At 40.9% G+C, this 15,762-nt stretch overlaps 1 protein-coding gene across 2 annotated transcripts in view; it reads left to right on the plus strand.

Annotated features, from left to right (window-relative positions):
- Positions 1-15,277, plus strand: part of STAP1 (signal transducing adaptor family member 1) — a 153,785-nt gene extending 138,508 nt beyond the window's left edge. For both annotated transcript variants that reach the window (XM_073542587.1, XM_073542591.1), the window contains 2 exons: positions 1,473-1,518; positions 14,718-15,277. In XM_073542587.1, coding sequence (XP_073398688.1) covers positions 1,473-1,486 — 14 coding nt within the window. In that variant the 3' untranslated portion in view covers positions 1,487-1,518; positions 14,718-15,277. The remainder of the gene's footprint in view (positions 1-1,472; positions 1,519-14,717) is intronic.
- Positions 15,278-15,762: the final 485 nt, after the last annotated feature.

Consider the following 15,762-nt stretch of genomic DNA (forward strand, 5'->3'; position numbering starts at 1 on the left):
GTTATAGATCCAGCTTAGTTGCTAACTAGTTGGGGTAATTTAGGTCAAAATGCCATTCAGGCCACATAATATTCTTGATATTGGATGAAGTGTCCATTGTACATGTCTTCTAAACAGGTACATGTTTAGATTACAAATGCAGTTGTTATTTTGTCTCCTGCCTATGACCCAGTGTACATTCAATCTCTGCCGGTCCGAGTCTTTGCATAGTGCATGCGCAATGAACTTAGTCAACGATCTAGTATTACTGGCAACACTATTGGCCAATCAGGAGTGACTGCACCAATAAAGAGCCTTGTTCAGCTGCCAATCAGGATTCATTCCCTAAACCTATCTAACCATGCCAACTATTGTATGTGGTGGAAGTGCTTCTGTGCTTTTTGAATCACTATATTGTATTTAAAATTGGTTTCTTTGTGACCATTCTCCTGATTATCTCTTAGATACCCCCTATCTAGTTTGACCCTTGGACTGCATGATTACTCTTTGCTACCATATTATGTCTGACCTCCTTGACTATTATCTGTCTATGCGTTACTACAGTTTTTGATCCAACTCTGTCATACTTATTGCTTCCATGGTTCTTACTCCAACTTGTTTAGTTTTTCTCTCTGCTCACTCCACTGGTCAGAAGCTACGCTGCAGAAGCAACCTGGAGCTCTCTGGAGTGAAGGCCAGATCCTCATATAGCAGTTAAGTGGTGAAAGACCGGGAGCTCCTTGCTCAGTGCTAAACATGGTGGTCATTGCCAATTCTGGCCAAACAAGCATACAAATTGATGCAATTATTGTAGCAGTGGGCCCAGTTTTCAGAGATTGCAGCACTAATATTTAAATGGTCACTGTATATTCAGACAACTTTATCTCCTGTCTGCATCAAAAAAAAATTGCAAGCGGATCTTTGTCCACCTGCTCCTGCTCTCCTGTCAGTGAAACTTCACAATGCCTTAACAGCCAAGCTTTCAGTTTGGACAAGCATGCCAATGGGCAATGGCAGGGGCAATGCACACATGATGAATGGAATTGTGGAGAGGAATCTATAGCTCTGCCAAAAAGCTGAAGAGGAGGAACAGAAACACTCAAAATGTGTGGATGTCAGGTCGCTGACCATTATAATGTGGCCATGTTAGACATCAAAAAGCCATTTTAACTTGTGGCAGATGTGAGCACCAAGATTATGCTTTTTTTTTTTTACAGGTTTTCTGTCAAAGATCAGATACGCTTTAAGTTTAGTTAGTAGACACTTCACTATTCTGTATGGTGAGCCCGGAGAATCTTGGAACCATGTCAATTAGATACTTTGTTCACTTTTTTTCCTACTATTTCCATGATTCATCACATTTCTGCAACATCGAACACTTTGCACGAGTTTTCTCTTGTATGTATAGTAGATGTTAAATAGTTCAATTTAAGAACAGTATTCTTTACTACCAGTAATGATTTCTTTTCATTCATTTTCACTTTTGTCATCAGTATTTCCAAAATAATGGCACAGACTACCAAGAAGCATGTCCATCTGGTAAGTACATCTGAAGGCATGTGATCTAGATTATAATTCATGCAAATTTACACCAAATCCCTAGTAGAGTTACTGGAAAAAGAAATCAGTGTGTCATCTGTGTTTACCATCACTTTGTAATCCGTGTGTACATGTTTACCATAAGTGTGTCATCCGTGTGTACATGTTTACCATCAGTGTCATCCGTGTTTACCAGTGTGTAATCTGTGTCCATGTTTACCATAAGTGTGTCATCCATATGTTCGTGTTTACCATCAGCATGTCATCCGTATGTGTTTACCATCAGTGTGTCATCCGTGTTTCAGTGTGTAATCCATGTATGTGTTTACCATAAATGTCATCTGTGTGTACATGTTTACCATCAGTGTGTCATCCTTGTTTACCATAAGCGTGTCATCCGTATGTCCGTGTTTACCATAAGCGTGTCATCCGTATGTCCGTGTTTACCATAAGCGTGTCATCCGTATGTCCGTGTTTACCATCAGCGTGTCATTCGTATGTCCGTGTTTACCATCAGCGTGTCATTCGTATGTCCGTGTTTACCATCAGCGTGTCATTCGTATGTCCGTGTTTACCATCAGTGTGTCATTCGTATGTCCGTGTTTACCATCAGTGTGTCATTCGTATGTCCGTGTTTACCATAAGTGTGTCATTCGTATGTCCGTGTTTACCATAAGTGTGTCATCCGTATGTCCGTGTTTACCATCAGTGTGTCATCCGTATGTCTGTGTTTACCATAAGTGTGTCATCCGTATGTCCGTCTTTACCATAAGTGTGTCATTCGTATGTCCGTGTTTACCATCAGTGTGTCATTCGTATGTCCGTGTTTACCATAAGTTTGTCATTCGTATGTCCGTGTTTACCATCAGTGTGTCATTCGTATGTCCGTGTTTACCATAAGTGTGTCATTCGTATGTCCGTGTTTACCATCAGTGTGTCATTCGTATGTCCGTGTTTACCATCAGTGTGTCATTCGTATGTCCGTGTTTACCATAAGTGTGTCATCCGTATGTCCGTCTTTACCATAAGTGTGTCATTCGTATGTCCGTGTTTACCATCAGTGTGTCATTCGTATGTCCGTGTTTACCATAAGTTTGTCATTCGTATGTCCGTGTTTACCATCAGTGTGTCATTCGTATGTCTGTGTTTACCATAAGTGTGTCATCCGTATGTCCGTCTTTACCATCAGTGTGTCATTCGTATGTCCGTGTTTACCATAAGTTTGTCATTCGTATGTCCGTGTTTACCATAAGTGTGTCATCCGTATGTCCGTCTTTACCATCAGTGTGTCATTCGTATGTCCGTGTTTACCATAAGTGTGTCATTCGTATGTCTGTGTTTACCATAAGTGTGTCATTCGTATGTCCGTGTTTACCATAAGTGTGTCATCCGTATGTCCGTCTTTACCATCAGTGTGTCATCCGTATGTCCGTCTTTACCATCAGTGTGTCATCCGTATGTCCGTCTTTACCATCAGTGTGTCATCCGTATGTCCGTCTTTATCATCAGTGTGACATCTGTGTTTCCAAGTTTACAATCAGTATAGTCATCAGTTTTTTTCCAGTATGGATAAACAAATTCCATAGCTTCTCCTATACTTTGCAACCTTAAACACAGACCTCACACAGATGGTACATGAATGCCATGCGTGTGCTCTATGTGTTTTTCACAGACCCATAGACTTGTCGTCTGTGCTGCTGTAAAAAAAAAAAACAGACCTGTAAGCAGTCCCATAGGTTATAATGGGTACATGTGGGATCCATAAAAAAAAACAACAGATGACACATGTACTAGACACACAGACTTGTGACGGAGGCCTGTGACTGGCAATTACCGATTTGTGACTATTTGCATCTGCAAATCACATGCTTGTGGTCATAAGACCACCCACTCATGCTGGGATTAGAGTGGAATCGTGACAGTGTGCTCATGTTCTTTGAATAACCAACAAGTAAAGTAGCACTCTGTAGCACCATAGCATGAAAGCATGAAATATATAAAATATGAATTGCATTACTGCTCTAGAAAATAGGAATAATTGAGAACACATGGTGCACAGATTGGCCAATTCATGTGGACCTAGAAGCTGTGATCGGGATGTTTGTACTACAGGAATTATACAATGATAGAAAAGCGGACATGCCATCACATCAGACATTATTTATTTGGTATGGTATCAGCATTTCCCTGTGTTGCTACTTTAGACTTTTTTTTTCTTCTTCACCGTCTCTTCCATCTGCCCTCTTGTATTCTTTGTACAGTCACGTAGTAAAAATGCATATAAATTCTGTTTAAATAAAAGGTCTAAACCTTCAGGGATATATTTTGCTTAAAAAAAAAAAAATCACTATGTAAACCCGATGTTCATGCAGGTGAAAAGGGGGTTATACCAGATAAATGACATTCCACTATCAAGGTAAACTAGCTGAGAAGAGGTTTTGTAAGCTGCTTGCAATGGCAATGAAGGGTGTGGTGTTCAAGCAAATTCATGCCAAGAGTACAACAAAACGGGCTCTCACATAACATTTTGTTTTCTGTTTGTGTTGGCATGTCTGCCGGCTACTTAATTTTAACCTTGGTTTATGAATGTAGAATAGCGCTTATGTTGTTAGCTAACTATAATAATAAAAGTCAAATAATACTATGATAAAATATAATTTAGTAAATCTCATGTGACCTTTAGAATGGAAGATTGGTCAGTAAATTAAAGCCATGTGCTTAGGTCACGTCACGCTGAAAAAAAACTACAGATTGATCTTTGAGACATATTCTTGGACTAAGTTAAGGCTCTGCCAGTAATTTTCTGTCTGGACTTGATGAGGAGGTGTGGGGGTGTCAGACGATCCTGATGCATGAAGAGGTGCTTCCCTCCTTATTAATGGGGAGGCTCTGAAGAATGATGTCCTCCTCCGCGTGCCACGCCACAAATCTTACTCCAGTCCCTTAATTAGACAAGTTGTGACCTCACATTCCTGCCTCACCCCTGTTCCGCCCCAGAGCCACCCATTTAGAATATGTCAAAACGAGCAAATTTTCACATTTTCAAAGCAAATTTTGATACAATTCTGTCTAAATTTCTTTGATGAATCGGGATGATTTCGGGGTATTTTCCAGAAATTGTTAAATAAAAAGCGTTAGGATACTCTACAATATATCATCTGTCTTCTAATGTTACCACCAAAGATTTGTTGTTGAGAGCATTGCACTGGTGACTAGAAAATTGATTCCTTATGTACAACTGGGGATTCTACAGGTGCTTCTCACAAAATTAGAATATCATCAAAACGTTAGTTTATTTCAGTTCGTCAATACAAAAAGTGAAACTCATATTATATAGAGTCATTACACACAGAGTGATCTATTTCACGTGTTTATTTCTGTTAATGATTATGGCTTACAGCCAATTAAAACCCAAAAGTCATTCTCTCAGTAAATTAGAATACTTTATAACACCAGCTTGAAAAATTATTTTAAAATCTGAAATGTTGGCCTACTGAAATGTATGTTCAGTAAATGCACTCAATACTTGGTCGGGGCTCTTTTTTGCATCAATTGCTGCATCAATGCAGCGTGGCATGGAGGCGATCAGCCTGTGTCACTGCTGAGGGGTTATGGAAGCCCAGGTTGCTTTGATAGCAGCATTCAGCTCATCTGCATTCTCTATGGGGTTAAGGTCAGACGAGTTTGCTGGCCAATCAAGCACAGTGATACTGTTGTTTGTAAACCAGATATTGGTAATTTTGGCAGTGTGGACAGGTGTCAAGTCCTCCTGGAGAATGACATTTCATCTCCTAAAACCATTACTTTTTCAAACAAATACAGACAAATAGACTATAAATAGTATTGAATTAAGACTTGCAACTTGAAATTTCCTTAACTTTTATTTATCTGTCTAATTAATGTGTACAACAGAGGTAGTGCATTGATCTAAACAGAGAAAGCCCCATAATATTGATCTAAACAGTAAACTGAACAGCATTCTAGTCATTCCTTTTATAACCTTTCAGATGGTATACTTCAACAATGGTTATATATATTTTTCATATATCTTGTGTATATAGGTATTGATCTTTTTCACAAGAAACCCTCCAGTACCAGTACATGCATATCTTTGGCACTGTGCCCCTTCTTTATTCATTGTCAGTTGTTCGACTTCCCTAACCATGAGAAACAGCAAACACTATAGTACAACTTACCATTAGGACTGTTAGGAACGGCGGAACGCACTAAATAAAATAATAATAAAGTGCGTTCGCCGCTCGGGGTCCACCGTGCAGTAGGTGGTATACCTGCTGCTAAGTGGTGGAAAACAAGCAATATGGCGGTATGATGCACACTGGTTAAACTTCACCCAGAGTGCGCAGAGCGGGCTCTGTTCACACATAGAGGTGCCGCAACAAAAAACATGCAAAACGCTGAACCTGTTAGTGACACAGGCTTCAGGTAGATGCACACATGGTATCTCGTCACAGGAGCAGGACCCAAGACAGAGGAGCTGCGTCCCTCTAGATCTACCGTGTGTGCGGCGTCGCTTCTGCGGATGCCAAGGAGGGCTGCAACTGCAGCGCGGCGTAGGACACTGCAGCTCGACGACAAACCAGAAAGCAAGCGCGATGTCGGACACTAGCGTAGCGGTGCGGTGAGCACAGTGGCCTAAGGCTTGCCACTGACTGGCGCTGACTACTAATCTAATTCCCTATCCACAAGCGTAATATCAGAGGGAAGGGGTTTTATAAAGAGTCAGTCACCAGAGTCATACATCCGTCACCATTCACACATAGCAATTATAGTCTATACTAGCGCATGGCGGAACGGCCATGCACGCTTTTTAAAGCCGTGTGGGACCTTCCAGATCTCCGAGATGGACCAATGAGATCTGGAACAGGACCTGGGCACATGACTCCCGATCTCCAATGGGAGATCGTCTCGTGAGCATGCCCAGTAGGAGCACAGAGGGACTTAGTCTCTGGAGCGGTCTGCTGCAAAGCAATCTCCTCTGCAGTAGAAAGACAGCAGGAGACCGCAGAATGTGAGGCTCTGGCTTCCTGCAGAGCAGACACAGAAACCTGGCGCCTAACATAGGACAAGTTCACACCACTGTATTTTTGGCCCAAGAAAAAAATGACATCACATGGACCAATATTATTCAACTAGGCTGTCCAGATGACTTTTTTTTTCACAGAATGACTATGCATGAAAAAAAATATCACATCATATTTCCTTATCTTGGATAAGCCTTTTCTAGTCTATAGTTGCGCCAAAAAAATGGATCCCATACAGATTAACCATATATTTTTCTTATTTTTACGGATACATTGCAGTGCTTTAAAGGGAATCTGTCAGCAGGATTTCATCCCCCCCCCCCCCAACTATGTATCTCCTTCTTTCAAAGACAAATCCAGCAATACCTTTACATGTCCAGTACATTCCTCAGTTACTGAAAAATCAGTATTTAAATTGAAATGCAAATGAGACTAAAGGACTATGGTAGATATGAAGCCCCTGTCACTCCAGCTCTATTCTCTGCTCAGCACCACCTTCTCCTGCTTGAATGACATCTCCTTTGCCAGTAGCCACTCAGCACAGAGGCTGCAGGTCAAGCAGGAGGAGGCGGCACTGGGCAGCAAATAGAGCTGGAGTGACAGATGCTTCAGATCAACAAATAGCTCCTCAGCCTCATATCCATATCAATTCAAACACCGATTTCCCAGTAACGGAGAATCGGACTGGCCATGTAATGGTACTGCTGGATTAGTCTTTGAAAGAGTACATTTAAACAGCTTTGGGGTGAAATTCTGCTGAAAGATTCTCTTAAACATAGGAAATTGTATTTGGTCTTGTAAATCTTAATTACTGCTGATGTATACAAACAGATTGCACACAGATGAAATTAGATGAAATCATCATTTTTTTTCTAAATTAAAATTGGACAGTTTTTTTAACAGCACGTGCGCACCTAGCCTAAAGGGAAAACTTGTTGGAATATGTTTGGTGCAACAACTCTGTTCCTGTCTCTGAATGTTTAGTTGCTAGATTTGTATGCAGTTTATGAAGTTAGAACAAAACAAAAAAACCTCCCAGAGGCTCACACAGGAAGAGCATGTTTTTCCTGTGTTTGTGTATGAAATAAGCAGCCTGCTGCACAGATAGAGACACACAAATGATTTATTCCTGATCTATTAAGCGTATCATATATTGTTCCTGTTTGTTCCTTAATAAAGAAGCTCTGTTGTCACACCTTTGGAGAGTATCATGAATAATCTGCTGCCAACAGGATATATGGGCCCAGAGTGACACAGAACCCCAGAGTAACACAGTAACAGAAGCCCAAAGCAAAAGCAGCACAGAGCAACAGAAAAGATGTCCACTAGCAGAAATCCTGTCAAGTTCTCAGTGCCAAGCCTCACTAACCAGAACTACCAGTCCTGGAAATTCAAGGTGAAGATGCTGCTCATAAGAGAAGGTACGTGGAAATATACTCAGGAACAAGTGCCTCATCCATTACCAGATGATCAGCTAGAGAAGGATCAGAACGCACAAAGCACGATCTCCCTCAGTGTAGATGATAATCAGATGCAAGTGTGCAACTGCAAAGGAGATGTGGGATGAGTTACAGAAAGTGCATGAAAGAGCATCCAATCTCAGCAATATGCTTTATCTCATGATAAAGCTGTATCAGTCTAAGCTAAGTGATGGACAAAATATGCAGGACTATATAAGAAACATCCTAGAGATTGTGGAGTATCTCAGGGGTATTGGAGAAGAAATTAAAGATTTTCATGTTACTGCACTTCTATTAAGTGGTCTTCCAGAGAGTTATGACACACTCATGACTGCACTAGATGCACGGCCAGATGATCACTAGAGTATGTTAAAGGCAAACTTTTGGATAAATTCAAGAGAAAAACGCATCATGTAAGCAGCAGTAATGAATCCAGAGCAGAAGCAGCATTAAAGCATTAAAGACACAAATTGCTCTTATATTTAGGGAAATCCAAAGAGAAACTTGTGAATGTTTTGTCTGTAAAAAGCCTGGCCACCTTAAAGCAGACTGCAGAATTTGGAAAGCAAGAATGAGTCAGCTTAAAAAGCAGAACAGTCATTAAACGGTTAAAACAGCTGTAAAGGAAGATTCTGCATGTGTTGAAGCTGCATTTAATGTCAGTACAGGCCCAACTGCAAAGTATATATGATGTATAGATTCTATTGCAAGCAGTCATATGACAAATGACAAGGTTTTCTTCACTGACCTTAATGAAAGCAAGTCAGAAAAGGTCATCTTAGCTAATGGTCACTATATGATTTCAGAAGGAGTAGGAGATGCTACCACCACTGTCCAGCTTCCTCAGCACAAAGCAGAAAGATCCCAATAAAGGATGTTCTCTATGTTCCCAGCCTTGGAAGCAATCTTCTGTCAGTAAAGAAGCTCACGCAGAAGGGGAATGTAGTTACTTTTAAAGATAATAGTTGCATCATCTCAAAGAAGGGTCACACTGTTGCAGAAGGAAAAATCCAAGATGAACTTTATCAGCTAAAATGCAAAGAAAGAGTACAGTGCTAGACAAATCTACATAAGAACTGTATCCATGTATGGCACAGATGTCTAGGCCACAGAGACCCAGAAATTGTAAGGAAGTTAGCTCAACTTGCAAATGGTATTGAAATCAACCAGTGTAGTCAAATTATGAAGTGCCCTAGCTGTCTTAAAGGAAAAATGTCCAGAAAAATCCTTTCCTAAAATAAGCACCACTAGATCTGCACAGCCACTGGATCTGATACATACAGATGTATGTGGTCCAATGAGTGTTCAAACTCCTAGCAAGAAGAGATATTTTCTCACATTTATTGATGACTACTCTAGATATACAGCCGCCTACCTGCTTCACAGTAAGTTCCACAGAAACTTGAAGAATATCTTGCTGTAGTTTAACAAATTTGGAAGAATGCCAAAAGCCCTGCGTGCAGATAATGGAACCGAATATACAAGTGGTAAGGTGCAAACCATTTTGAAAAAGGATGGAATCGTGTTCCAGACTACCATTCCATACAACCCAGAACAAAATGGCATTGCAGAGAGAAAGAACCGTATTCTCTGTGAAAATGGAAGAAGTATGTTGTTTGATGCAAATCTACATACAGTGTATTGGGGAGCAGCCATCATGACAGCTTGCTATCTTCAAAACAGAGTGCCAGGTAAAGCCACAAATAAACCACCATATGAGCTATGGAACTACAAGAAGCCTAACCTGAAGCACCTCAGGATATTTGGAAGCAAAACGTTTATGTATGTTCCCAAAGAAAAACGTTTCAAGTGGGAATCACATGCAAAGCAAGGAGTACTGGTGGGCTATAGAGAAACTCAAAAGGGATACAGAATCCTGCACCCAGAGACCAGCACGGTAACAATCAGCAAAGATGTAGTGAATGATGAAAACTATCGCTCAAATTCCATGAAGTTATACCAGTTATTCAACCTTAGAAGCAAGAACAAAAATCTCATTCACCAAACCCAGATGCCAAAAAGGAAAACACTGAAGTGTGGATAACCTCTGGAGCCACCAAGGAAGACACAGAAGAACCAAGTCAACCTCCAGTCAGGACATCAGAAAGGCCAAATAAAGGTATCCCAGCTATATGCCTTTCTTATATGGGTAGAACACTTCCTGAACCAGAGCCACAGTCATGACAAGAGATGCAAAAACTGCCTGTCCACAAGAAGCAGAAGTGGATAAATGCTGCTGATGAAGAGATGGAGTCCCTTCACCAACTCCAGACATGGCAGCTTACTGAGCTTCCACAAGGAAAAAAGAGCTATCGGATGTAAGTGGGTCTTCAAAAACAAGTATGACTCAGAAGGTAAAGTTCATGGGTTTAAGGCAAAATTGGTTGCAAAAGGGTACTAGCAAAATTATGGTGAAGATTATGATGCTACATTTTCTCCAGATGTGAAGCAATCCACATTCAGAACTTTACTTTCCGTAGCTGCAACTGATCACAGTGAAACATTTTGACATCAAAACAGCCTTGATTCATGATGACATTGAAGAATAGTTATAGATGAGCCAACCCGAGGGATATATTAAAAGGGTGAAGAGCACCTTGTTTGTAAATTGCAAAAATCTGTCTATGGGCTTAAGCAGTGATCAAGAGCTTGTAACTCGAAAATTAACAAAGTTTTGATTGATGAAGGATATAAAATATCTCAAGCTGATCCATGTTTGTAGATGAAGAATGTAGCGGAGTGGATGTATGTTATCCTATATGTAGACGATGTAATCATGTTTCATCAAGATCAAAGAGAAATTGCAAAGCTAGGTGAAATTCTCAACCAGCACTTTGAGACTAAGGACCTTGAAAATGTGGCATATTATTTGGGAATCCAAATCTAGAGAGGAAGATGGGCGTTTTCTTCTCAACCAAAGTTTTAAAATTTCTGCAATCCGAAACCAGTTTGGAATGTCAGAAGCAAAAGGTGCATCAACACCAATGGATCCAACCTACTTAGAATTGGAAGATCTGCTACCCAGCAATGAGAGTTACAGACAAGCAGTGGGGGTGCTTCTGTACATAGCAACCACAACTGGTCCGGATATCACAGCCACAGTTGGATTTTTCTGCTGACATGTAAGCAAGCCACGCCAAAGAGACTGATATTAAGAGAATTCTTCAATATCTTAAAGAAACCCAACGGCTAAATCTTAAGATAACTGCATCAAGAGATCTCACTCTGAGGTTATGTGGATACAGATTGGGCTGGAGATTCAAGTGATCGGAAATCAACAAGTGCTTATTTGCTCAAGTTAGGAGAAAATTCAATTTCTTGGTCCAGCAGAAAACAAGTGTCAGTCGCATTATCTTCTACAGAAGCAGAATATATGTCTGCTTCTTATACAAATCAAGAAGTAATTTAGTTGAAACAACTTTTGGAAGATTTTGGTAAGCCATTAGCTCAACTAACAGTTATCTCTGAGGACAACCAAGGATGCATTAAACTTGTCAGCAGTAAGAAGATTAGTGCAAGGACTTAAGGTACTGTCACACTTTGCGATGCACCAGCGATCCCGACCAGCGATATGACGCGGTCAGGATCGCTGGTGCATCGCTAAGTGGGCGCTAGTGAGCTGCCACACAGGCAGATCTCACCAGCGACATCACAGGGGTCGGGAGTCGTTACTTACCTGTCACACTAGGCGATCCTGCGTCCTCCCGCCCGGCTCCACGCTCGTCTCTCCACAGGAAGCGCCGCAGGAAGCTGACGACGAGAAACAGCCCAGCCTGTTCTCGCGCGATCAGCGATAATCAGCGGGGGAGCGGGTTGTAGGTATCAGACATAGCAATATCGCTAGCAATATCGCTATAACGTCACAAGTTATAGTGATATTGCTAGCGATATCTCTTAGTGTGACAGTACCTTAAGCACATTGATGTAAAACATCACCACTTACGTGACTTAGTGGAATGTGGTGTACTGGAGTTAGTTTATTGCAAGACTAACAAGATGATAGCTGAGGGTATAACAAAGCCATTATCAAGAGCCAAGTTTATGGACTTCAGAACTGCAATGGGACTAACACGATAAGTAATTGTTGAGTGGGGGTGTTGGAATATGTTTGATGCAACAACTCCATTCCTGTCTCTGAGTTAGTTGATAAATTTGTATGCTGTTTATGAATTTAGTAAAAAAAAAATCTCCCAGAGGCTCACACAGGGAGAACATGTGACTGTATTTCCTGTTTACCTGTGTCTGTGTATGAGATAAGCAGCCTGCTGTAAATGCTGCACAGATAGAGACACACAAATGATTTATTCCTGATTTATTAAGCTTATCATATATTGTTCCCGTTTGTTCCTGAATAAAAAAGCTCTGTTGTCACACACTTGGAGAGTATCCTGAATAATCCGCTGCCAACAAAACCCTTTTTGATAATGAAGCAAGTTTCTTTGTAGTAAAACCATAATTTTAGGGGGTTTCTATCTTACTGTATTCTCGTATATAAGCCGAGATTTCCAGCCCATTTTTGGGGCTGAAAGTCCCCCTCTCAGCTTATACGCGAGTCACATAGCCAGGAAGTAGGTGGGGGTGTCAGATCATACTGACCCCCCTGACGCATCTCTGCAGCCCCCCTGCTTGTCCCACGGTCTCCTTTCCTTCCTACAGCGGTCACATGGTACCGCTCATTAAACTCATGAATATGTGCATATTTATGACTTTAATGAGCGGTACCACATGGCTGCTGAAGAAAGGAAGGGAGACAGTGGGAGAATGGGGCTGCAGAGACGTGCCAGGGGGAGGTAAGTATATGCTATATTCACCTGTCCCGGTTCCAATGCTGCTCACCTCTGTCTGCCTGCCGGGTCCCTTTGTCAGTGACGTTCAGGCAGCAGGGGGCGCAATGACGTAGTCAGTGCACGCACTCTGCTGCCTGACGTCACTGACAGAGGGACCTGATGGGCAGACAGCGGCGAGCAGCGTTGGAACCGGGACAGGTGAATATCTCAGGTGCCGGATTCTGAGCCAGCTGCAACACCTGTCCCCCATAGTGCGCCGGTGTCTCCGCCTGCTCAGCACACCGGCACCTGGCCCCCCAGTGACGGAGAGGTGAGAATGTCATTTTTTTTTAATACCTGCAGCAGCAATATATGGGGGCATAATCTATGGGGCATCTTAAGGGGGCAGCATAAGGGGGCATATTCAATGAAGCATCTTATGGGGGCAGCATATGAGGGCATATTCAATGGAGCATCTTATGGGGGAAGCATATGGGGGCATATTCAATGGAGCATCTTATGGGGGCAGCATATGGGGGCATATTCTATGGAGCATCTTATGGGACAGCATATGGGGGATATTCTATGGAGCATCTTATGGGGCAGCATGTGGGGCATAATCTATGGAGCATCTTATGGGGCAGCATATGGGGCACAATCTATGGAACATCTTATGGGGCCATAACCTTTATGGAGCAGCATATGGGGCATATTATTCTATGGAGCATCTTATGGGGCCATTATTAACCTTTGTGCAGCATTATATAGGTGTATTTTGTATGGAGCATCTTATGGGGCCATCATCAACTGTATGGAGTATTATATGGGGCTCCTGATTCAATATGGCTATTCAAAAACATTTAACCTACTGATGTCTCAATTAATTTTACTTTTATTGACATCTATTTTTAGTTTTGAAATTTACTAGTAGCTGCTGCACTTTCCACCCTAGGCTTATACGCGAGTCAATAAGTTTTCCCATTTTTTTGTGGCAAAATTAAGGGGGTCAGCTTATACACGAGTATATACTGTAAATAGTCTTAGGAATAATAGAAAGCTACTATTAAAATAACAAAAATGAGCCTTGCTTAACTCTGGATGGGTTTGCGTTGCTGATGCGATGATATTAGGTCTGTAGCATGTCACTGCCCCATACAATCACTGGGTTAACTTGTCATGCCGATGTAGTCATAGACTGCATGAGATCGCTTAGCCCAGTGATTGGCTGCAGTGGTTATCTGCTACAGTCATCAGCATCGCACCAATATTATTAAGGTCCAATCATGGTCAGACAAGCATATAAAAAATCGTCCGAAATTGATTAAGAAAACTCGTCCGATTTCCATTCATATTGCAATGTGTATCCGTATTTTACGTCCCTTGACATTCTCTTGGCATCCTTTTTTATAGATTGAGAGTTTAAATTGTACATAATCAAAAGAATTTCCTAGGTTAAGAGTGGATGATCTGTATGCGATTTGTTTCTTTTAATGTTTGCAATTTTTTTCATGCTGATATTCGATGTGTGGAAAAATGGTTTCCTCTGAACAGCCCTATTGGATAACATGGATCAGTGTGCTGTCCATGTTTTACTTGGACAGCACACATACACATGTCTGAATGGGCCCGACGGCTCATTTTGCTATTTTTGTTTTAATGAGGTTAAGCTTAAAATGACCATGACACAATTGTTAATTAAAATCCAAGACTGTTGAATTTTTGGTTGGAGGTCACATGTCCCACAGAACTTTAAAACTATAGATTTCAGTGCAAGTTATGGGAGACGCACATGAATCCTGGCTGCAATTTGGCTATTTTTGGCATGTTGTACAGTGCTACCGGTGTTATTGAGTAGCTCTGGAAAAACACAGTTTCCCTATATCTGTTTGAAGTGGTCACCACATAATTAAAACTGTCTGTTTGTATTTCAGAACATGTTACTGTGAAACAAGATTTTGGATGAAACCATGTTGAACGAAATTAAAGAACCATTTACCGTATATATACAGAAGGGAAGAAAACTACGATATGTCAACTAGTACTTTTATTGAGTGTACCAAACATAAGCTGATCTCAAAACAAAAAAAGGGCAACCAATAACTGTATAGCTGCTTCTTTATTTACACATGTATATCCGGGTGACCACTTGTGCCAGCCTTTTTGTTTTGGGGGGCCATAACATAATCATGGTCTTATGTTCTAGCAGAACATTTAAGTTTTGTAATGCTTCTCCACTAAGTCCGTCAGAACTTGAGAGTATGACGTGCAATTATCATCTGACAGTGACAGAATATTCTGTACTATGGAGAAAAGTGCCACTTCACTCAGACAGAATTGCACATGGCTCTAGAATGTTGTTTGTTTAAAAAAAGGAAAAAAAAACGTGTATGTATAAAATAACTGATTCAGCTATAAAATTCTTGTTGCAAAAATGACAGTCATAACATAATAAAAGTCATAGCTATTAATAAAACATCTTGTTTAGTAAAAAGCATGGCTCAGTGTTTTTAACTTCTCATTTTGGGCAACCATCTTTAGTAACCTATATAAATTTTAGCCAGATCTTGGAAAAAAAAATGGATAATTCTCACGAGAACTTGATAGGTCAATCCATTTTACAGATTGCCAACTGACTATGATGAGTTAATGTATTACTTTACCCCTTAACACCGGGAGTTTTTATAGGTTTTCGTTTTTCGCTCCCCTCCTTCCCAGAGCCATAACTTTTTTATTTTTCCGTCAATATGGCCATGTGAGGGCTTATTTTTTGTGGGACGAGTAGTACTTTTGAACGTCACCATTGGTTTTTCCATGTCATGTACTAGAAAATGGGAAAAAAACTTCCAAGTGCGGTGAAATTGCAAAAAAGTTCAATCCCACACTTGTTTTTTGTTTGTTTTTTTGCCAGGATCACTAAATGCTAAAACTGACCTGCCATTATGATTATTCAGGTCATTACAAGTTGATAGACACCAA

The sequence above is a fragment of the Dendrobates tinctorius genome, unplaced genomic scaffold (genome assembly GCF_039654945.1).
Source record: "Dendrobates tinctorius isolate UK_male_01 unplaced genomic scaffold, ASM3965494v1 ptg000011l, whole genome shotgun sequence".
NCBI lineage: Eukaryota > Metazoa > Chordata > Amphibia > Anura > Dendrobatidae > Dendrobates > Dendrobates tinctorius.